General features: G+C 46.0%; 2 protein-coding genes across 9 annotated transcripts in view; one reads left to right on the plus strand and one right to left on the minus strand.

Annotated features, from left to right (window-relative positions):
* The window catches only part of CRYAA (crystallin alpha A), a 59,898-nt gene extending 53,789 nt beyond the window's left edge, over positions 1-6,109 (minus strand). For 2 of the 3 annotated variants that reach the window (XM_063640556.1, XM_063640555.1), the window contains exon 1: positions 4,260-4,504. The gene's annotated coding sequence lies outside the window, so the exon portion shown is untranslated. Of the gene's footprint in view, positions 1-4,259; positions 4,505-5,684 lie in introns of those variants that run through there. The other variant, XM_063640554.1, reaches the window with a different exon arrangement.
* Positions 4,958-21,047, plus strand: U2AF1 (U2 small nuclear RNA auxiliary factor 1). Of its 6 annotated transcripts, none has more exons than XM_055279832.2 (9): positions 4,958-5,066; positions 6,119-6,616; positions 9,679-9,766; positions 12,628-12,694; positions 18,309-18,358; positions 18,513-18,611; positions 19,208-19,341; positions 19,433-19,525; positions 20,754-21,047. In XM_055279832.2, the coding sequence occupies exons 2-9, from the start codon at positions 6,573-6,575 to the stop codon at positions 20,899-20,901; spliced, it is 723 nt and encodes a 240-aa protein (XP_055135807.1). In that variant the 5' UTR covers positions 4,958-5,066; positions 6,119-6,572; the 3' UTR covers positions 20,902-21,047. The 6 variants fall into 6 exon arrangements, with proteins under 6 accessions (XP_055135807.1, XP_055135806.1, XP_055135808.1 ...); XM_055279831.2 differs by lacking the exon at positions 12,628-12,694 and adding an exon at positions 13,540-13,606 and having other exon boundaries at positions 4,984-5,066; XM_055279833.2 differs by lacking the exons at positions 4,958-5,066; positions 12,628-12,694 and adding an exon at positions 13,540-13,603 and having other exon boundaries at positions 6,124-6,616.
* Positions 21,048-23,859: the final 2,812 nt, after the last annotated feature.

Genomic DNA, 23,859 nt, shown 5'->3' on the forward strand with positions numbered 1-23,859 from the left:
CACAGACAGGCAACTACAAGAAATCAAAAGCTGTTCACGGAATGAAAAAGGATGAATAAAATATGTGTTCCCCAAAAGGTCCAGAGTTACAAGAATAATTTAAAACAAACATGGCCAGGTGCAATGGCTTGAACCTATAATCCCAGCACTTTATAAGGTGGAGGCAGAAGGATTACTTGAGGCCGTGAGTTCGAGACCAGCCTGGCCAACATAGCAAACTCCCATATTTACAAAAATTAAAATTAAAAAATTAGCCAGACATGGTGATGCCCACCTGTAGTCCTAGCTACTTGGGAGGCTGAGGCAGAAAGATCACTTGAGCCCAGAAGTTCAAGGTTACTTTGAGCTATGATAGCACCACTGTACTCCAGCCCGGGTGACAGAGCAAGACCCTGTCTCTAAAAATAAAAATGAAAAAGAAACAAGACTGGCTGGGTGCAGTGGCTCACACCTGCAATCCTAGCACTTTGGGAGGCTGAGGCGGGCAGATCACCTGAGGTCAGGAGTTTGAGACCAGTCTGGCCAATATGGTGAAACCCCATTTCTACCAAAAAACACAAAATTTAGCCAGGTATGGTGGTGCATGCCTGTAATCCCAGCTACTCAGGAGGCTGAGGCAGGAGAATTGCTGAAACCTGAGAGGCGGAGGCTGCACTGAGCCAAGATCATGCCACTGCACTCCAGCATGGGCAACACAGCAAGACTCCGTCTCAAAAAAAAAAACACACGACTGGAAATTGAACCCAGGCTGCAAACATGAAGGCAGAGACTCATAGCCTCTGGCCCACAGGCTGGAGCACTCACAAATCCTGCAGGGGCTCCAGAGCAGGCAGTTTGAGCATTTAAAGGGTTTTCACTTGTTTCAGATCTGATCTCAGCTGAACTAATTCCCTGGATGTTAGCATTTTATTTTTTTAATTTCCCTCCCTCCCTTCCTTCCTTTCTCTTTTTCTTTTTCTTTTTGGCAGCATCTCGCTCTCTTGCCCAGGCTGGAGTGCAGTGGCACCATCTCAGCTTACTGCAACCTCCACCTACTGGGTTCAAGTGATTCTCCTGCCTCAGCCTCTCGAGCAGCTGGGAATACAGGCAAATGCCACCACATGTGCTTTTAGTAGAGATGGGGTTTCACCATGTTGGCCAGACTGGTCTCGAACTCCTGACCTCATGTGATCCACCAGCCTTGGCCTCCCAAAGTGTTGGGATTACAGGCGTGAGCTAACATTTCTTTTCTGGTCTATTTCTTCTCTTTTTATTTTTGTTGTTGTTGTTGTTGCTGTTTTGGGTTTTTTTGAGATGCAGTTTCCATCTTATCACCCAGGCTGGAGTGCCATAGCGCCGTCTCGGCTCACTGCCGACCTCTGCCTCCCAGGTTCAAGTGATTCTCCTGCCTCAGCCTCCCAAGTAGCTGGGATTACAGGAGCCCGCCACCATTCCCCGCTAATCTTTTTTTATTTTTAGTAGGGAAGGGTTTTCACCCTGTTGGCCAGGCTGGTCTCAAACTCCTGACCTCAGGTGATCTGCCCAACTTGGCCTCCCAAAGTGCTGGGATTACAGGTGTGAGCCACTGCACCCAGCGTCTGTTCCAAATTTAAATATACTTTCCCCTTTTTGAGAAAAGGAAATGTGTGCATTGTGGAATTCCAAAAACACTGCTTAAGAGATGTATGGGAGCTGAGGGAACAGGCAGAAAGAGATAAGTCTGGATCATCCCAGAGGCAGAAGGAGAAGCAGCAGCTGGAAACAAACAGGAGAAAGCCTCCACGGTCTTTTTGTTTGTTTGTTTGTTTGTTTCTGTTTTAAGACAGAGTCTCACTCTGTCGCCTAGGCTGGAGTACAGTGGCGCCATCTTGGCTCACTGCAACCTCCGCTTCCTGGGTTTCATGCAATTCTCTGCCTCAGCCTCCCGAGTAGCTGGGATTACAGGCGCCCACCATCATGACCGGCTAATTTTTGTATTTTTAATAGAGATGGGGTTTCACCATCTTAGCCAGGCTGGTCTTGAACTCCTGACCTAGTGATCCACCCGCCTTGGCCTCCCAAAGTGCTGGGATTACAGGTGTGAGCCACTTCGCCCAGCCTGAAACTACTTCTAAATTTTAAAAAGAACTGTGGATGGCTGGGCATGGTGGCTCACACCTGTAATCCCAGCGCTTTGGGAGGCCGAGGCTGGTGGATCACCTGAGATCAGAAGTTCGAGACCAGCCTGGCCTACATGGTGAAACCTATCTCTACTAAAAACACAAAACATTAGCCAGGCATGGTGGTGGGTGTCTGTAATCCCAGCTACAGGGAGGCCGAGGCAGGAGAATTGCTTGAACCCGGGAGGCGGAGGTTGCAACAAGCTGAGATTGTGCCATTGCACTCTAGCCTGGGCAACAAGAATGAAACTCCGTCTCAAACAAAACAAAACAAAACAAGCCAGGCAAGGTGGGGGGCGCCTGTAATCCCAGCTCAGAAGAATCGTTTGAACCCGGGAGGCGGAGGTTGCAGTGAGCCAAGATCACGCCAATGCACTCCAGCCTGGGTAACAGAGCAAGACTCTGTCTCAAAACAAACAAAAAAAAGAAATATTTCAGATAATCTTTTGTTTTCTTCTTGCAAAGAAATGACTTCATCGGAACTTCTTTTAGAAGCTTCTAAGTATCATTGAAGAATAGCTCTCTCAGTTTTTAAATTTTAGACACAGCTTTTTCCTATTGAGTGCTAGGAAATTAAATAAATTAAAATACTAATTTAGGTATTTTAAAGGCACCCCATTTTAGCTATTATAGTCTGGGGTCTTCATGGGTTAAGTGAGACCATGTTTCCAGATATTGACAGAAGGTGGCACCATAAGCATTGTCCATGAATCCAGCTGCCGTTTCTGCAGATGATGTCTCCTTTAGAAGCACAAGTGCCCATAATTTAGATTTTCCTTCTGAATGAACAAAAATGCCCAAGGGGAGGAATTTTGGTCACTAAAGAAGAAACTGGCCAAGCGTGGTGGCTCACGCCTGTAATCCCAGCACTTTGGGAGGCCGAGGTGGGGGGATCACGAGGTCAGGAGTTCAAGATCAGCTTGGCCAAGATGGTGAAACCCCAACTCTACTAAAAATACAAAAAATTAGCAGGGCATGGTGGCAGGCGCCTCTAATCCCAGCTACTTAGGAGGCTGAGGCAGAGAATTGCCTGAACTCAGGAGGCAGAGGTTGCAGTGAGCTGAGATCATGCCACTGCACTCCAGCCTGGGCGACAGAGCAAGACTCTGTCTCAAAAAAAAAAAAAAAAAGAAGAAGAAAAAGAATGTTTAGATTTGTCAGTTGAACCAAGTTTCAGAATATGGCCAGTTTTAAAGATGACACTTTCTCCTTGACCAAATTTCGAATGAGAGAAAAGGCTGCAAACTCTAAAAAGACAAGCAAAACCTCAGAGAGAAGTGAGAATCACAAATCTGCAGTCAACAGAATCTCTAGAGAATAAAAATGGAAACTCCTACCTTTCAGTGGAGTTTCAGTTCCAACCCTATCAAATTATTAGTGCATAAGTCTCAATCTTCAACTAAGCTGGGAGGATTCAGATCCCAAGACTGGCCTTACCAGAGACCCCTGCCAGCCCCAGTGAGGTCGAGTAAACAATAGTCATTTGTGCTGGTACCAAGGCTCCAACTATTGATGAAGTAGTGGCAATCCCTGAAGGCCTGCTTCAGGTCCTATATGGGTTGCCAAAATGTCAACCTCAAATAATGAAATTCAGGAAATATGATTAAGTATAGAGTTTATTTGAGCCCAAAGCTTGAGGATGGCTACCTGGGCACATGCCCCTAGGCTGCCCTGAACATATGTTCCCATTAGCAGCAGTTACAGTGGGTTTTTAAGGAAAAGGAAGAGGCAGTCCCTGAGTTGTTAGCAAGAATTTGCATTAAAATAACAGAAGGTGCTGATTGGCTATGCATCGTTCTTAGTATCACTAATTCCATGTGAACATGAAGATAATGGGTGAGGCAGCCTGTCAGGAGCAAAAATTCCATCAAACAATTGCCTCAGAGAGTTGCTTCTATGGAGGAAGAGGCGCTGAATGAAGTCCCACGCTCCTGCCTCTCTGGACCTGATCATTCCGCACACCTCACAGAGCTCAGACTGCCCTATTTTTCTTTTCTTAGGAAAAATGGGTGGATGGTACTGGTGGCCCTGGTCTGATCACCTACCCTGGTTCTAGTAACCAGATTAATTCCTTGTAATAGAGCTGTGGATTTCAGTTCAGTTCCCACGCACAGACCTTACCTCTGCTTTCTCCGACCACTTCTCCCCCACCCCAGGGACTTCACAGCTGAGACCCTCTTGCCAGCTTCCAACTCTCCAGCAGTCTTTGTCCCCAGACCGTGTCCTGAGGCTGCACTTTCTGGACATGACCACCTGCTGGACTGGCATCTGTCTTGTCACTTCTCTGGCCTCACCTCTGCGAAAGGAACACAAAACTCAGGACCCCAGTTCACTCTGTCAAAAGGAAAAGAATGAGCTGAAAGCTGAGTCATGTAAGCAGCTGCCTTTCCTTTCGTTCCTAAGCAGACGGCTACAGATAAAAGGTTCAACATCCGCTTCTCTTATGTCAACTGCTGATTTGCTGAGGAGTGAGCTGTACACAGTCGACTGTTCCCGACCTGCTTCTTTTCTCTTGCAACGTGTGGATTACCACACTGTTCCGCTTTCGCCTCCAGCCCACTTTTCCCCTTTAAATACCGAAGCCTTCAAAGTCATCTTTGGAGAAAGGCAGAGACCGCAGACTGTTTCTGTGATACCATGTTTTATTTCCTCCCAGGCACTGTCCTTAACCTCGGCAAAATAAACTTCTAAATTGATTGAGCCCTGTCTCAAGATACTTTTTGGTTTACACCTCCGAGGCCCTACTGTTTCTAATACAGGTTTCCAGTTTGCTCATCTCTCCCAGGTAGGAAGATGCTCTGTTACCAAGAGAAATGCAATTCTAACACGCAAATCCGCCCAAACACTAGGGCTCAGCATTCAGCTGTAGCCGAGCTAAGAGGATCCCATGGTCCTGCCCCACAGTCTGGGGCTCATCTTGTGGAGGAGGTAAGTGAAATAGGCCCCGTCTCTCTGACTTCTACCTAACCAGAGTTGATAGTTGCGTTGGAAATTAGGTAAATCGCAGGTGAGTTGATGAATGTGGGAAACCAGATGAAAATGGCTGCTTGATGGGGTTAAAACGCAGGAGAGAGGAATAGAACCGTTCCAACGGAATGGTTCCAGCCTTGTGACATGAGGACACTGAAAGGGTATCCCAGAGGCAGGTCACTGGCCTTCCAGCTCCACCTGCGGGTGGCCTTGGCCAGGCAACTGCAAGAGTGCAAGGCCCCGGGGAGGTCGCATCTGGCAAGCGCTCAGGGAGGGTGAAGCGGACCGGGGTGTGAGAAAAGAAAAATTACACAGAGCGTCCGAGCTATGTGAGGCGTGCGAGGTTAATCCGGCCCTGAGAGACAGGTCTATGGGGCTTCAGCGGTCCCCACTCATGCCTGGCAATTGTTTAAAGGCACTATTGCTCCGGACCCGCGGCCTTCACCCATGAACTTCCTTTCCTGGAATTATGATATAAAGAACAACGTACAGCCAATTAACAGCTTCTGTTATTTTCATGTAAATTCTTGGTGAGCAATTTAAGAACTGCCCCCCTCTTAAGCTTTATAGACTCACTTGTCACTGTTGCAAATCCTATGTTCAGGGCAACTTGAAGCTATGCTCCCGGGTTACAATCTTCAAACTTGGCCCAAATAACCTCTCTACTTATATCAAGTTTGCTGGCCGGGCGCGGTGGCTCACGCCTGTAATCCCAGCACTTTGGGAGGCTAAGGCGGGCGGATCACGAGGTCAGGAGATCGAGACCATCCTGGCTAACATGGTGAAACCCCGTCTCTACTAAAAATACAAAAAATCAGCCGGGCGTGGTGGCGGGCGCCTGTAGTCCCAGCTACTCGGGAGGCTGAGGCAGGAGAATGGCGTGAACCCGGGAGGCGGAGCTTGCAGTGAGCCGAGATCGCGCCACTGCACTCCAGCCTGGGCGACAGAGCGAGACTCCGTCTCAAAAAAAAAAAAAAAAAAGTTTGCCTCAGTTTTTTTTTTTCTTTTAGGTCGACGGTTCCCGCCCCGCAAGGGTGCAGGGAAGGGGACGCCCGCACTTCCTAGTGCTCCCTTAGCTGGGGTCGAGCTGAGCGCCCCCCACCGAGCCCCAGGCGGCTCTGTGGAGAAGCCCCTCGGCCCCAGGTTCGGTCTGCACTGCCAGCCCCCAGTCCCCGGCGCACAGGATCCAGCAGGGCCAGCGAGAAGGCGGGAGAGCTAGGGCCGGGCGGGGAGGGCACCGGCAGGGGGCGCGGGTTCCCAGGACCGAAAAGGCGGAGCCTCCTACGCGCACTACGTGCTCCCTACGCGCATGCGTCCCGCCCACGCGCAGGCAGCACCTCGCCTGATTGGGTAGCGCTGCCACGTCCGGGCGGGGAAGAGCGTCGTCGCGTCCGGGTGACGTCTCCCGCGGGCGTCGGCAGGGTCGGCAGAAGTGTCGACGGCAGCGGCGGCGGCGGGTGGGAAATGGCGGAGTATCTGGCCTCCATCTTCGGCACCGAGAAAGACAAGTGAGTGGGAGCCCCCCGCCGGGGGTTGGGCGCGATCGGGGCACAGGGTGGCTGAGGCGGCGGGAGGGCGACCGGGGAGGCCCAGGCGGGCCGGCGCGGCGGCGGCGGCGGGGGAGGGGCCCGCGGCGGGAAGGAGCGGCGGCCCTTCCGGCCCCTTGCGCGCCCTCCGGAGCCGCGCGCCGCCGCCGCCTCGTGGGCCGCGCGGCGGAAAAATGGAGCGGGGTGAATGAATGGTGCCTCTTTTCGGGGCGCCGCGGCCGAGCTCTCTCCGGCCTTGGGGCCTGGACTGGCTGATCGCCCGACGTCCGGGCCTCCGAGCCGCCGGGTCCCGGAAGCCGTCTCGAGCCGCGCTGAAAGTTGCCTGGAGCATCCGGGCCTTTTCGATGTGGACACGTTTGCTCCAACTTTCAGCTGTGAATGTCCTGTCGAGCAATCTCTGGTACCAGCCTAGCCAGTATTCAGTCGCTTATCTAACTTAGGGTCCTAAGCGTTGGTGTTTTATCCACTTAGCCAGCCTCTTGCCTGTTTAAGCGACCACTGGGCCGGCAATAAGGAGTTATGACAAGGAAAAGTATGGTGGAGACTACTGGATTAACTATTTAACCACAAGAGACGTGATCCGCTCTTAAAATACAGGTGCTCCTCGATTTACGATGGGATTGCGTTCCGATAAACCCATCATGAATCGAAAATGCCTTTAATACCCCGATAAACCCATCATCTAAGTTGAAAACTTGTAAGTCGGTGACTGTTCTTGAAGACACAATTCTGATATAAGGAAAAAGATGTTTTAATTTTTTCCTTAAGGTTGCATGCCTTCCCTAATCAATCGTTAGGTTAAAAGCAAAACATTTAATTTCAGCTTTAATTGCCACCTTGGCACGTACTAATTTCCATTGAGTTGGCTGTAGTTTAGACTAAATGGAATGTTTTCAGACGTTTGAAGGATAATTCTTACTTTGAAAACCTAAAGACTCAGCATCTGGCTTAATCTACTCTCTAGTTATCTTGGCATTCTTCAGTGCCATACAAAGTTAACATGACTTTATGTTTTCAGTGATAAACCCCTAAATTTGTCACAGATGTTTTTAATGCCACTTTCTTCAAACGCTGTTTAAAATGTTTCTCTTTTCCAGGATGGAGTCTATTTTGTAAAATGTCCTCTTCACACATGGTAGAATCTCCTGTGTTGTTTGGATGAGGAGGCTATATTTCTAGCAAAATTTTAAGCCAAAATCTACCAGTTATAGTCACTCTGGAAACATTTAGTGGGGGTCAACTATAGGTCAGTTTCTGGAGACTTAAACATGGGTAAAATTTGGATATTATCCCTAAGGAACTCACGGTATGATCTTGGCGAATCAATAGACCAGCTCTACTGGAACAAGAGGCTCTTCTGAGTTTAGGGTGAAGAACTAACACATGTAGGATTGGGGCATCATTAATTTCGCCTTTTCATATTTGCATGTGGCATGACTTCTGTCTTGTAAAAGTCTATCTCCCTATATTTCTGCTATAAGCAACCACATTTCAGTCTATTGGGCTATACTATAAAGGTCATGGTTTTAATTCAGAAAAGTTGATTATTTAATCTAGGTTACTTGTGTTTTCTTTTCAGGGAGACGTGGGGTTTTAGCTTCCAGGAAACAGGATCAACTCCTAAAAAATGAAGCTGATGGTTCATATTAACTTTGTTTTAATTATTATTTAAGCTAAGAATAAAATATAGATCTCTACCAATTAAAAAATATTCAGCTTATTATATGTTTGAAGTTATAGATGTTTTCTAGATTCAGGGATCTCCTAATAGCTTGTCTGTGGTTTAATTGTATGGAATAATTGAATATTAATTGTTGAGGCCCAGGGCTTGCCCATTCTGAGGTAGTTGTTAAATAAGCTTTCTTTATTTTTAGAAGACTTCCTAAAGATATGCTATTGTCTAATCAAGTTAAATAATCTCAAGACCTATAAGTTTGCAAATATATATAATCAGTTTCCTCTCCTGATAAATTCGGACTTTCCCATCTTTATTGCTACCTCATAATAAATCAGTGGCTAGTCAGTCTTCATGTCCATCAAATTTCACTGAGGTTGAGGCCCTTCAATCTTAACTCTGGATTGACTGTTTAAAACATAATGGCACTTGGTAAAAAAAAAAAAATTGAATTTTGAATAGAGTCTGTCTAGTAAGATGTCCTAATTCATCAGAGATCAGCTTCCCTCCCTGACATTGCTGGCACACAGGCATGATTGCTGGTTCCATTGGATATGGATCTGGATTGTCAGCGTATTTGAACAGTAGTATTAAGGGAGGGTTTTGCAGTAGAGACAGAAGGTGACGTAAGGTGGTTCCTAAGGTGGGTTTGGTCAGTCCCCTAATAGTTTGTTTTCAGTGTATTGAGACCAGGAGAACTGATTTACTTCGGACCTATTTTTTGAAACTCCCTGTTGGTCTGGTGTCATGGGTTTAGAGAGACTCTGAACTTCGTTTTCTGTTTTCCTAAGATAATGATAGCACTTCGTGAGCACCATATGTGAAGCACACATACGTTCTGTCTGACTCTCAGAACAGTGCCACATTGGCATTGTCATCATTTACAGATGACATCTGAGAGCTAGAGTGACTTGCCCAAGCAGCTGGTAGCAGAGTTAGGATCTTAACCCTCACCACACCGGTGTTTTCAAGAGAGAACTTCAATGTGGAGAACTGGAGAACAGATACTGCTTAAGTTACATTTAGTTTAAGACTAATGTAATACTCCATTTAAGAAAAAAACAGAATATCTGTGCAGTTAGGAAAGTGGAGGGGGTTTGAATGAGGAGGAGGCAGATTAGAGTTAGAACCGTCTTTGCTGAACAAGTAGTGTGTTTGAAGAAAGGGAAGTTGAAGTTACGTTGTCCTAAAATACAGCAAGAGGAGGTGCTTAATACCACGGAAAAAAGCCTGTGTCATGTTTCTGTGAGGTTAAAAGTAATTTGATAGTGTATGTCATGCTGCTGACATATTTCCATGTGTTTGATATCTTCTCAGCAAAATAATCAGCTCTCATTTTCCCTTACAGAGTCAACTGTTCATTTTATTTCAAAATTGGAGCATGTCGTCATGGAGACAGGTGCTCTCGGTTGCACAATAAACCGACGTTTAGCCAGGTTTGTTTGCCTTTTTTTTCCATGTAAATTATGAAAACTTCATGTTCTTTTCAAAGACAGTTAATTTCTACATATTAAGCAAGTCATTTTTTCTCTAGTAGTTGTATTTTCCATTTGTGTTCATAAGTGTGTTCTTTTATTTAAATAAGAGTGAGGCAGGTGAACCACTTCCAGTGGAAGGTCTGAGACCACCACTCCTTGTTTTTATCATTAGAGAAACTTTAAAAATCAGTTTTTGATGTTTGTGTGTTGGCTGTGCCTGATATTTGCTGCCCTGCCATCTTCCCTACCCTCTCTGATAGACATGAGTCCAGAGTGGGTGGCCGTGCCAGCCTTGGCTTAGCCTCTTCCAGGCACCAGTGGACACGGAGTGGGCTTTCTGCTTTTTGCTGTCTCCAGACAGTAGAGGTGATGGAGCCACCTTACAAGCTAGCATGGTTGTCACCAGGCCCATCATGCTGCTCGAGCTTCTCTGGCTGCGTCCTCACTTTCACATCCCTAGTTGAGGAAACAGCGAGTTGCATCACGTCATGGAAACATGAAAAATTAAGCTGAAAGGTAGAAAATGGGCCGTAAATTGCTCATAGCGGGTCTGTGGTTAATTGAGGAGTGCCCGTTATCTTGGGCTTAGATCCACTCTGAGTTCAGTTCAATCAAAAGTTGTGATTTTTGATAGTTTTATTTTTGGTTAATTGAAGAAAAGGCAAAGGTTTGTACCACTTATGGATTAAAGGGAGAAGGCACCTCTAATCGGAGCAGAAAACTTGTGCGCAAGTTGATGAGAACATTTGAAATTTGAAAATCTATGCCCAAGTCTTTCCAGATGGAGGGCTGGGGAACTCCTTCCAACCCACCCTTGAAGTCTAAATGTGCAGCCTCTGAGCTGTTGAGTAGCTATTATGTGTGGCCCCTGGGAGCTGCCAGGCTCTGCCTTTGAGCTCACATCTGTCTGTATACATTTTCCTGTAAGCATTTAAGAAAATCTACCACTTGGTATAAATGAGCTGGGAGAAGGAAACATGGGTTTTTTCCGGTTGAGGCCCATGGACAACCCCACAGCACGCAGTGTTTTTAGAAGGGAAGAGGATGATGGCTTTTCCCTCCATTATGCTAATTACCAAGTGGTTAGTAGAATAGCAGTCTGTCTTTTGATAGCTCTGAACATGTGTTTCTTTTTACAAATTTCAAAATCTTGGAGAACTAGCTTTAAATTTTCTATGTATTGTAATTGTTTTTCTTTAATGTTTTGATTTATGAACCGAGTCTCCCCTAACTAAACCAGTGGCCATGGATTGTGCTATAACCAAGCATCTTAAGTGACCACCCAGTTCTTTGATTTTGGGGGTGTCCCAAGTGTTGGGCTGAGAGAAATCAACTGTTCCATATTCTAAAAGTTTTCTTTAATCTGGCCGGAGGCACTTTCTTTATGTTTTTCTGGATCATAGATTACCTGAGAATGTGAAATGTGAACTTAATTTAGGCACTCCGGATCAGTGCTGGGGAGAGCCCATTGGAGCTCGATGGGGTCAGTCGTATGTGTCAGCTTAAGCATCCTAGTTTGATGTGTGGGTTTGTTTTGGTTGGTTTTAGGCAATCCTAGCCACCCTTGGCTTTCCCATTAGACTGCATTGCCTCTTTACGTTAAGCTTCCTTCATTAAATAGCCACTGCCAGAATACCTGAGTGAGACCAACTGAATTTTACTGTTGAATAATTGGGCTCAGTTTAGCTTTTCATCAGGGTTGTCATGCTACGGTCATTTCAGTTCAAAGTTGAGTCAAGTCAGCTTTGGGAAGCCTCCCAGGCCTGAGTTCAGTTGACTCAGGGCAGTACTTGACGGCTTATGGAAGAGACGGGGCCCTGATACAGGTCTGAGTGGTTCAGTGTGGACAGTTTGTCAGACCTCCCTCTTAGGTGCGCGTCCCAGCTGCACACCTTTGACTGACGGACTCCATACAACCACTCCCTTTTAAACAGAGCTAGAAATGGAGCTGGCTGGTTTTGTAAAACCACCATTTACAAAACTGCTTCACATGGATATTGTTAAGACTAAACATTTATTTTTCTAAATCATGCGAGTGATTGCTTTAGCATGTAAATCTCTAGCATAATTCAGGGTGGGTTTCTTTGTAAGCTGCTTACAGTGATATGGACATTAAGATTCATGTAATATATTAGCCTACTAACTTAAACATGGTTTGTTTTTTCAGACAACTTGATTTTAAGAAGAACGGTACAGTGTAAGGTTTCAAGTCTGCCTGATCCAGTTTAAAGCAGAAGGGCTAAAAGGATTTTTTTTCCTTAAAAGAAGGATCGGAAAAGAGCAAATGTTTTAAGCTATTGTATTATGTAAACAGAGATCCCACCAAGAAAGTGTAAATCAGAGCCGGGTGTCCATGACAGTTGACAAACCTGTTTGGTGTGCCTGTTTTGCTAGGAGACCAGAGAACTTGAAGTACCGCAGACAGCTGAGTTACGCATTTGGTTTTGAAAAATTATCTTGTGTGAGGAATATGATTATAACGTGAATTTTTCCACATCTTGGTGTCTGCTAGCTTGAAGTACAAGAAAATGTTAGTATTCTACTATTTATCTTGCATTAAAACACTTTAACATTGAAAACGTGGGACTACTCAAAACAATACAGTTTCTTCTTGGTTGCTGGCTGACTTGACCCAAGTCACTGCTCAAACTCTGTTTTCATAATATGATGGTTTTGGTGTACTCTTCAGAAGACAAATGTCTGACTTGCGGGAAAAAAACAAACGTTTAGCCATTTGCAAACAAATTGTCTCTTTGCAATTGTCTAATATATGCACAGCAGCCAGTAGAATTCCCCTTTTTATTTTTTTTTCCCCGCAGACCATCTTGATTCAAAACATCTATCGTAATCCCCAAAACAGTGCACAGACGGCTGACGGCTCACACTGTAAGTCCCACAGTTGGAGAAATTTTTTTAAAACAATGGTGTTAAAGAGCCCACTCTTAATTGAGACAAATAATGTTGGCTTCTGAGCTGCTGACATAGAGCTGTTGCAAACAGGACAAGGTGCTGGAACTCCTTGGCGCACACAGCAAGAACTTGATACTTGGCCACGTTCAGAAGGCTTTTCCCTTCTAGGGAGGGTCACTGGCCCGGCCACCTCCATTGATTGACATTTGTCATGAGAGCAGGTCCGTCCATGTGAAACGGATTTCAACATTTTGAGCCGTTCATTGGTCTTTACAGTGACTGAACCCCTGGCCTTTATTAAGTTCTTTGTGTAAAATTAAAACTCTTAGGAATATTAAGGAATCGATAAGGTAAGTTGCCCAGTAAGTGTGGGTTTTATTTCACCATTATAATTTTTCCTCCAGGAAGTGGAGATTTCATGATATGTAACAATTGTATTTCTCTAATACAGTAATTTTTTCCATCAGTTTATGTAAGCGTTATTCTTTCCGAGTTCATTAAAAATTTTCTGCCACATCTAAGAACATTTTGGTGCTAGCCTGGAAACTATTTGTGCTTTTACCTGAATTGGAATTTTGAAAAGGAGAGTTTTCACGTTCTGTAAGCAGAAGTACAAGATGGGCATATCATGAGACCTCCGTTACACTGCAGTGTTAGGGATTCAAGGCAGCCGCCAACTGAGAAAACGCCTCTGCTTCTCCAGAAAATAACTTGCTCTCTTTTCAGCACTGAATCTCAACTGAAGCACTTGCCAGAGGCAGCCGGTTAAGTGTTTACCTTTAATTTTCCATAATATAAAGTTGTTGCGTTTTGTATTTCAGACCATTGCCCTCTTGAACATTTACCGTAACCCTCAAAACTCTTCCCAGTCTGCTGACGGTTTGCGCTGTAAGTTCATACAAGTTCCTTCCCCGGTTCCCTGGGCTTGCGTGTCAGAGCTCAGTGTCCACTCCATCTGGTCTGCCGTGCTAGTGTCAAGGACCACGTTTCACTAGAGGTGGCAAGGAGCTTTCGTCCCACTGACCCCACGGAAACCTCTGTTGGAGATTTGAGCTCCCACCGTGTGTTAAAAAGGGAAAAAGTAACTGGAAAGGGTGCCCTTTAAAACAGTCTGGAGCTGGGCCGGGCGCGGTGGCTCACGCCTGTAATCCCAGCACTTTGGGAGGCCGAGGCGGGTGGATCATGAGGTCAGGAGTTCAAGACCAATCTGGCCAACATGGTGAAACCCCATCTCTACTAAAAATACAAAAATTAGCTGGGCGTGGTGGCAGATGCCTGTAATCCCAGCTTCTAGGGAGGCTGAGGCAGAGAATCGCTTGAACCCGGGAGGTGGAGGTTGCAGTGAACTGAGATCGTGCCACTGCACTCCAGCCTGGGCGACAGAGTGAGACTCCGTCTCCAAAAAAAAAAAAAAAAGCCAGTCTGGAGCTGCTGCTGCCCCTTCTTCCTTTACGTTGGCCGTCATCCTGGAGGGAATGTACTGGAATTAAATGTCGAGTCATATTCTTCCCTCTTAGAGCAACAATATTTGAATGTTTCTCTCACTTTCTGGAATTTTAAAAAGCAAACTTTTTAAGTTATTTTTTCAGATTTTATTTCTCATTAGCCTTTTTTCCTTGAACTCCATTTTGGAGTGCACCCTGTAGTTGTGAGAGCATTTTTCTGAGAGCGTTCCCGAAATGAGGGTCTGCAGCTTGCACTGACCCCTGAGTTCCTCACCCACCAGCCCCGTGCCGACCCGTCTAACCCGTGTGGGGGTGCTCCACTCAAATAGGCCCTTGGCAGAAAAGATTGTCTGTTCTGTCCACACACTGCCTGGATACAGTCTCCAGCTCTAGGAGATGGAATTGGTTTGCTCCATTTAGAAATAGATCGAAACTGGGCATTCAGTAGATGCTGCCAATTTCTTCCTGTACTGGGAAATACTAAATTTAGGTTGTGAATATTTACTTAATGATAATTTTTAGAGAAGGAAATATCGTAGATGAGTATGATTGGAAAGTTCAGAAAACTAAAATTTGATTTTTACAGCCATCCAACTATAGAATCATTGGAATTTAGTCATTTATGCATAAATTAAAATGAACACCTGGACTCTTGTTAAAATCAAAAAGTCCAAACCAAAGATAGGCACTTCCCATTCACCATTCTGTTTTAAAGCAGTAAAAGTTGAGGTGCCCTTGGATATCCACAAGCCTAAATTGTGTACACCCTTGAACCAGAGCCCCTCAGTTAATGGGGTGACCGACATGGGGTAGATGATCCCAGGGGGCATTCCCCTCTCGAGCTGGCCCCGCACCGGGAGGCCTGGGGATTGTGCTTCCTCGCACACAGTGGTGCGCATTTCTGTGTGTGGATGAGATTTTCTTGTCAACTTTTCCTGCCAAGACACTAAATGCTTTTCAGTGCTAATACTGACCTGATAGTAGAGGTTTCTTTCCCTGAGTCGGATGGTAGCAGGATTTATTTGGTAACCCTTGGTTTAAAATACCTGTTTTTTTGTTTGTTTGTTTTCTTTTGTTTTTTAAGGAAATAAGATCAATAGGCGGAGGGAAATGTTTCTATATGCACTTATTAAATAATTTTTGTTAACAACCCTGCCCTGGGATAAAAGTGAATGGAAGTACATGACTGAGTAACAGTAATTAATTCTTTGCCCTGATCGTTTATTTGGGGACTGTATATGCTTTATTGACTGACAATAGAATGTTGTATTAGTTTTCATTGTGTCTTTATTTGCAGTTCACAGCACTTTTGTTTTGCATATGCTACAAACTAAAAGTTTAGCAATTATGTTATATTCCAATTCTGGGGTCCAGATTGTACAAATTAGATGAAATTAATTCATCATTTTAGGAAGAAATCAATTACCTAAAATTACTGGCTCTTTTTAACATACCCTTTAGTATGTAGAAAAATAAGCTTCAAATGCGTGGGTTAAAGTTAACTATCAATCCCAGTTTAAGAATGATATTTCTGTAAGAAAACTGCTTTATTTTCCCGGTTGTATTTAACATAGGCTGAGTCATAAATAAGTTTTTAATTGCATCTTAATGCAATTCTCTGCCTTTCAAGTCACTTTTGATTGAAACATTTTAAGCAGAATAAATATAGCCAATAATTTAAAATAATCACCCCAAAACCATTTCTCAAAGCTGCTGAAACTTTGAGCATGTGAATATTTTTCTCCTCTCCACATTCTTCTGATGTGGGAAGGAAGTGAATTTGAAATACTAAAATCTGCCCTTTGGAATAGGCTTCTTTGGCCGTTTATAACATGATTTCTACTCGGGGAGGAAGGTACATTCCCAATAGCTTTTCAATTGGGATATCCTGTGATATGATTGGCAGGCTGTCCAAGTAGTTACACTTAATAAAATTTGGGTTTGAAAGCAGATTCCTGGAAGTTCAAAAATAACTAAAACAGCCCCAGATAGGTTAGAAAGTGAACTTAAATCATTCTCAGAATTAGAAAATAAGACGTTATTTTTTATCTTTAAAGATAAAAATGGGGGCCGGGCACGGTGGCTCACGCCTGTAATCCCAGCACTTTGGGAAGCTGAGGCAAGTGGATCACGAGGTTGAGAGATTGAGACCATCCTGGCCAACATGGCGAAACCCCGTCTCTACTAAAACTGCAAAAATTAGCCAAGATCACTCCACTGCACTCCAGCCTGGAGACAGTGAGACTCCGTCTCAAAAAAAAAAAAAAAGATAAAAAGAGTTTTGAGCAAGCTCAAAGACCCGTGTGCCAGCAGTCAGATGCCAACGTTGGGTGCACAGGCTAAGGCAGCTGGCCCAATCTGGAAACCAGTCAGGCTTTTGCCAGCCCCTAATCTAGCTGATTTGAACATGTTTGTTGATACACCAGCTCTGTGATTTCTCAGGTTTAGAGAACTCTAGAATTTGATAGAGTGGGCCGGGCGCAGTGGCTCATGCCTGTAATCCCAGCACTTTGGGAGGCTGAGGTGAGCAGATCACGTGAGGTCAGGAGTTTGAGACCAGCCTGGCCAACATGGTGAAACCCCATCTCTACTAAAAATACAAAAATTAGCCAGGCATGGTGGTGCGTGCCTGTAGTCCCACCTACTTGGGAGGCTGAGGAAGGAGAATTGCTTGAACCTAGGAAGTGGAGGTTGCAGTGAGCCAAGATCGCGCCACTGCTCTCCAGCCTGGAGTGGACAGAGACTCCATCTCAAAAGAAAAAAAAAATTAAGTTTGATAGAATGATGATGGGGATAGAGTGTAAATTTGCCAAATCTCCCATGCAACAGACATGATTTTACCTAATACGTGTGAATTATGAAGAATAAACTGATGAAAATAGTTTGGGAATATAAAACTTAAGAATGCTTGCGCCGGGCACGGTGGCTCACGTCTGTAATCGCAGCACTTTGGGAGGCCGAGGCAGGTGGATCACGAGGTCAGGAGTTCAAGACTAGTCTGGCCAAGATGGTGAAACCCCATCTCTGTTAAAAATACAAAAATCAGCCGGGCGTGGTTGTGGGCGCCTGTAGTCCCAGCTGCTCGGGAGGCTGAGGCAGAGAATCGCATGAACCCAGGAAGCGGAGGTTGCAGTGAGCCGAGATCGCGCCACTGCACTCCAGCCTAGGCGACAGAGTGAGACTCCATCTCAAAAAAAAAAAAAAAAGAAAAAGAATGCTTTCATCAGCAAAACATTTTACCATTCCCTTTATTTGAGGGCGTCCACAATACTGTGACGTTGCGTGGGAACTGTCCTCCTGAATCTTCATGGTTGCTTGGGTTTTAATCACATCAGAAGAATATGAGAGCATACCATGGCTGGCAGTCCGTAAAAGACTAGTTAGGAACATCAGGTTTTAATCGTTGACCCTGCTTTCAGGTTTCATTTTAAACTTATAGAAGAGGGGAAGACATCAGTGTGCTTACTTGCCCTTTACTCTAAATCTTAAAAGGAAGAAAATTTTAATATTTCTTAGTTTGAGCCCAGGTGCGGTGTCTCACGCCTGTAACCGCAGCACTTTGGGAGGCCAAGGCAGGCAGATCACTTGAGGTCAGGAGTTCAAGACCAGCCTGTCAACATGGTGAAACCCTGTCTGTACTAAAAATTAAAAGAAAAAAAAAATTAGCCGGGCCTGGTGGCGGGCGCCTGTAGTCCCAGCAACTCCGGAGGCTGAGACAGGAGAATCGCTTGAACCCCGGAGGTGGAGGTTGCAGTGAGCTGAGATGGTGCCGCTGCACTCCAGCCTGGGCGACAGAGCAAGACTGCATCTTGTGGGTGTAAAAAAAAAATTCGTAGTTTGAGAGTCAACTTTTTCCTCACAGTTTCTGAAAATGTGGCCCTTTTGATGCTGATTAAAGCTGGTTGTGATTTTAACACCTTAGTAGCCAGAATCGAGACTGTCATGGGGGCATTTAAAATCGCACCACACTTGACACCATTCACAAGTAGCCATGTGGCTCAGTCTCCTGAGTGCTCCTGCAGAGTGCAGCTCTGACAGGCTTTTCTCTAGATAATCTCGTGTGTGTTACTGTAGCAGTTTGAGTTTAAGCACAAGAGTTCACTCAGTTAACACGTTCTAACCAGCAAGATTTCTGTTGTTTCCAGGTGCCGTGAGCGATGTTGAGATGCAGGAACACTATGATGAATTTTTTGAGGTGAGAGAATTGACCTGTAACTAATAGACCTGTTGATCTTCTGTATCTGTTTGGAAGGATTTAAAATGTTTCTCTGCTAATAAACATACATGAGTTATATCTAATGACACTTTGTAATGTATAACAGTCTTAAACCACTGTGATCTCCCTTCAGGAGGTTTTTACAGAAATGGAGGAGAAGTATGGGGAAGTAGAGGAGATGAACGTCTGTGACAACCTGGGAGACCACCTGGTGGGGAACGTGTACGTCAAGGTAGGAGCCAGGGCGAGATGGCGGCGTGGCCACTTTGTGTGCCGGGGCCAAGGCTGACAGGCGAGGATGGAGTGCCTGCCGCTGTGCACCTTGAGATCCTGGATGCTCAGGCGCACAGCAGGGCTCGGGTGCACTGGCTCGGCACCTACCGGCTGCGTCCTATGTGGCGGTGGCCAGCCTGCACATGCGCCCAGCCAGCAGAACTGAAGGACGGACCGTACGCCGCGGCCATTGTTATTTCAGTGTAGAATATTTAGTACCTGTTGGTAGAAGCTGTTTGGACTAAGGAAAAGTTAGGTTTACTCACATGTTTGGTTTCTTTTTCCTTTTTAGTGAATAAAACTTTATTTGCCTACACAGCCATATTTGCTCCCTTAACCAGTTGAATTTGAAAATGAAAGCAACATTTGGCAAAATCTTGGACTATCTTGAAGTTAATCTCATTGAAAATAAAGGATTTTTCAATTATCCTGTAATGCTATTTCACCTTATTATACTTGAGTGTGTATATCTCTCTCTGATACATACTTGGATTGGTGATTCAGAAAGTGTTACTAAAGCGTGGATGGCAAGCACTTTTGTTTTTGTCTTTTCAGTTTCGCCGTGAGGAAGATGCGGAAAAGGCTGTGATTGACTTGAATAACCGTTGGTTTAATGGACAGCCGATCCACGCCGAGCTGTCACCCGTGACGGACTTCAGAGAAGCCTGCTGCCGTCAGTATGAGATGGGGTGAGTGAGGAGCGGCCAGTGACGTGGCTGAGCACAGTCCGGGGCCGTGTGCACACGAGGTAGTAAGTGTCTCCTTCCAACCCACCCACAGAGAATGCACACGAGGCGGCTTCTGCAACTTCATGCATTTGAAGCCCATTTCCAGAGAGCTGCGGCGGGAGCTGTATGGGCGCCGTCGCAAGAAGTGAGTATTCCTGTGCCCATTGTTAAGCTCAGTGGCTTCTTTCTCCCCTCACAACTGCCCCCCCTTCCAAAAAAAAAAAATTGGGGGCATAGGTGTCATTTCTGTTTTTTAAAAGGCAGTGCTTAGAACATAGTACATATTTTTAAATATCCAAATGTCCTCTTTGGAGAAGAATATTCACCTGCACACAGGTAACTTCATTATCCAACTTCTCAAGTAGAGATCAGATCTTAGTAATCAAGCAAGAGGGCGGTTAGCTGGGCAGCCGCGGACGTGAAGCTTGTGGAGAAAGTGGGTGTGCAGTTTATTCCCCCAGATACTATGAAGAAGAAGAAGAATAGACGTTGTAACCTTTAGATCAGGGATGGCTTCCCTGGGACACATTGGAAGAAGAATTGTCTTGGGCCACACATGAAATACACTAATGATAGCTGATAACTTTTTTTTTAATTGCAAAAAAAAATCTCATGTTTTAAGCAAGTTGATGAATTTGTGTTGGGCCGCAGGTTGGACAAGCTTTTTGCTTTACATATTTTCACATGTCCACTGGGGTCTTTGGTTTTGTTTGTTGGTTTTAGGGCATTTCATTATGTCTTGGGATCGGTGGCATCCTCCCTTCGGGACACTGGCAGAATCAGGCCCAGCAGTCACATCTCTCTGATCCCACATTTAAATGCCCGACAGTCAGGTCACAGAGCAGAGAAAATCAAGATGTCAGAATTGAACTGATTGAGTTCTGAGTCGGGACAGGTTCTCATCCCTCTTCTGTTAAACATGGACTAGGAAATCGATGGGTGGTGATTGTTTTATTGTCAGCATTCAAGAAGCATAAAAGAAAAACAGGCCTGCTCTCCCCAGCCCAAAACCGGCCTGATGGACACAGTAGCTATGAGCGCCCGAAGCGTGGGGTCAGTGAGGGTTGAAGATGGTGTGTGTCCAGCTCATTTTCATTATGATCTCCTGTGATCGTTTGAGTTGGTTCTAGAAGAAGACAGAAGATGGAAGGTATTACACCTGTTCACTTCTAAGCTGCACATTTTTTTCTCCTGAAGCTTTTAACACCTGAAATCAGGGTGCCTCTCAGTCACGGAGTGTAGTCTCTTCAGTGTGTTTCTTTATCAGTGCCGTTGGCTTGAGGTGATGCACGGTGTTGCAGAGTGTGGGTGTGGTTCTGTGCTGCACACTCTGGTTTGGATGGCACGGTTTTGTTTCTTTTCCTCGGTTGCAGGCATAGATCAAGATCCCGATCCCGGGAGCGTCGTTCTCGGTCTAGAGACCGTGGTCGTGGAGGTGGCGGTGGCGGTGGTGGAGGCGGCGGCGGACGGGAGCGTGACAGGAGGCGGTCGAGAGATCGTGAAAGATCTGGGCGATTCTGAGCCATGCCATTTTTACCTTATGTCTGCTAGAAAGTGTTGTAGTTGATTGACCAAACCAGTTCATAAGGGGAATTTTTTTTAAAAAACAACAAAAAAAAAAACATACAAAGATGGGTTTCTGAATAAAATTTGTAGTGATAACAGTATTCTTGGTGTAACATTTCTTGTGGAAGTTCTTTAAATTTCTTTTTCTTTGTAAATCTGCTAGTCATCTTGGAGGTAAAGATTAATATCCATCTGCCACTTTGAGTATAAATGAAATGGTATTTTTTATCTTAGGGCATGAAATTAAACATACCAGGTGAGATCTACATGTTAAATAATCCAGAGTTTCTCGAGGCTGTCATGGAAAGCCTTTTGGGGTTTCTTTTGTAACTGGTTAGTGAAGAAGTGCTTAGCTGTAATCAGTAGACACACTGTAGACTGCACTGGTGTTGGGAAGAAGGCTGATCCTGTGATGAGACACAGTGGGTGGGCCCGACTCATGTTACCTTCTCGTTCCTGCGAGTTTGTGTGAAGAACCCAATGCCTTCCTGGGAGGCGCGTGGGAGGGAGTGTGGATGCTCGCGTGGCACACTGAGGGCCGGTAGTCTGTGTCTGTTTCCTTATGCCAGTGTCTGTGGGAGACACCAGAAGCCTGTGGTGCAGATCCGCCTTTAGTCTTTGGACACTCTGGTGTTACTTTCCCCAAGCTACTCGGGTGGCGCGTGCTGGTGGTGTGACTGGTGACAGCCAGCTGACCAGTGTGGGGCTTCTGCCACAAGTCAGTGCTGGGGGCTGAGCATTTCATTCCTAAGACCAAAACATTCCAAGCGAGGCCATCCCAAACCATGCCCAGGTGCCCACATACCTCCTCCTCAAAAACCTCCCGGCTCTGGGTGGGAGTCGCCCAGGCTCTCCTGCCCTGCTCTGCTCCTCGTGGGGGCTCAGTGACAGATCCCGCTGGTGGAGTAGGGGAGTGGCTAGGCCCTAACTACACACCCAGTGAAGATTGGCAGGACATGCTACTTGGCCAGTGTATCTCATGAACGCCTATTTGTATGTGATGAAGTTCAAAAAGGTGATGCTGTCGATTGACCTGGGAGGCTGAAGTGAGCTATGATCACGCCCCTGCACTCCAGCCTGGGCAACACAGACCTTGTCTCTTAGAAAAAAATAGGTTTGTATATTATAGTAGTGGGCAGATAATTTTAGACGGGTTGGTGGCAGCGTTTGGCGATGTGGGTGGTGGGCAGAAATTTTAGATGGGTTAGTGGCAGTGTTTGGTGATGTGGGCAGATGATAATTTTAGATGGGTTAGTGGCAGTGTTTGGTGATGTGGGCACCACTGCACTCCAGCCCGGGTGACAGAGTGAGATTGCATCTCAAAAAAAAATAAAAGTAAGTTGAATCAGCTGGGCACGATGGCTTACACCTATAATCCTAGCACTTTGGGAGGCTGAGGTGGGTGGATCACCTGAGGTCAGGAGTTCAAGACCAGCCTGGTAGGCCGGGCGCGGTAGCTCATGCCTGTAATCCCAGCACTTTGGGAGGCCGAGGCGGGCGGATCACGAGGTCAGGAGATCAAGACCATCCTGGCTAACACAGTGAAACCCCGTCTCTATTAAAAATACAAAAAATTAGCTGGGCGTGGTGGCGGGTGCCTGTAGTCCCAGCTATTTGGGAGGCTGAGGCAGGAGAATGGCGTGAACCCGGGAGGCGGAGCTTGCAGTGAGCCGAGATCACGCCCCTGCACTCCAGCCTGGGTAACAGAGCAAGACTCCGTCTCCAAAAAAAAAAAAAAGACCAGCCTGGCCAACATGGCGAAACCCCATCTCTACTAAAAATACAAAAATTAGCCAGGCACGGTGGAACGCACCTGTAATCCCAGCTACTCGGGAGGCTGAGGTAGGAGAATAGCTTGAACCCGGGAGACGGAGGTTGCAGTGAGCCAAGATTGCACCACTGCACTCCAGCCTGGGCGACAGAGTGAGACTCCATCTCAAAAAAAAAAAAAAAAGTTGAATCATAGGAAATTGCCATTTTTTTGTGGGTCAAAAGTTACATTTCAGCAATTTCACATAGTTCAAACTGGGGCTGACTGTCGTCGTGGGAGGACCACAAAGTCCCATGGGTAAGAGTGGGCCCAGGAGTCCCGCCACCTGGTCTCACCCGGCTCTGCTCCCTGTTCCTGCACACTCGTCTTTCTCTTCTGTAAAGGGATAGCCAGGTGGTGCCCCTCCTTCAGCGTTAGGAAGATCCTGTCAGGTAACACAGGTGAAGCTCCCAGAGCAGGGCCTGGCACATCCGCAGTCAGTGCATGGCAGTCAGTTGTTGTCATTGTCAGTAGCAATAGCATTAGTAACCATAGCCGGGTGTGGTGGCTCACACCTGTGCTCCCAGCTACTTGGGAGGTCGAGGCTGCAGGGCACCATGAATGCACCACTGCACTCCAGCCTGGGAGACAGAGCGAGACCCTGTCTCTAGAAAAATGAAAGATACAGGCTGGGCGTGGTGGCTCACGCCTATAATCCCAGCACTTCGGGAGGCTGAGGCGGGCGGATCACCTGAGGTTGGGAATTCGAGACCAGCCTGACCAACATAGAGAAACCCCGTCTCTACTAAAAAATACAAAATTAGTTGGGCGTGGTGGCGCATGCCTATAATCCCAGCTACTTGGGAGGCTGAGTCAGGAGAATCGCTTGAACCCGGGAGGCGGAGGTTGCAGTGAGGCAATATCACACCACAGCACTCTGGCCTGGGTGATAGGGTGAGACTCCGTTTCAAAAAAAAAAGAAAAAGAAAAGATACAGTATTAGTAACTGAAGGTGGGATGTGGGGGTGTGGGGGTGGGGCAGACATGCAGAACGGGGAGCAGGAACTCTGCTTGCCCAAATGCAGAGTGGAGAGATGGCGTGAAAGTGAGCGAGTGCACACGTTACTCTTGGAAAATGACACAGCATTGCTGGAAGATGTGTA

The sequence above is a fragment of the Symphalangus syndactylus genome, chromosome 5 (assembly GCF_028878055.3).
Source record: "Symphalangus syndactylus isolate Jambi chromosome 5, NHGRI_mSymSyn1-v2.1_pri, whole genome shotgun sequence".
NCBI classification, from domain to species: Eukaryota; Metazoa; Chordata; class Mammalia; order Primates; family Hylobatidae; genus Symphalangus; species Symphalangus syndactylus.

Bases quoted from the DNA above. Each gene is read 5' to 3' on its own strand.
- U2AF1 (XM_055279832.2), top strand. From the start codon at position 6,573: ATGGCGGAGTATCTGGCCTCCATCTTCGGCACCGAGAAAGACAA. The intron at 18,359-18,512 runs GTGAGAGAATTG...ATCTCCCTTCAG, and splicing joins ACTATGATGAATTTTTTGAG to GAGGTTTTTACAGAAATGGA. The intron at 18,612-19,207 runs GTAGGAGCCAGG...TTGTCTTTTCAG, and splicing joins TGGGGAACGTGTACGTCAAG to TTTCGCCGTGAGGAAGATGC.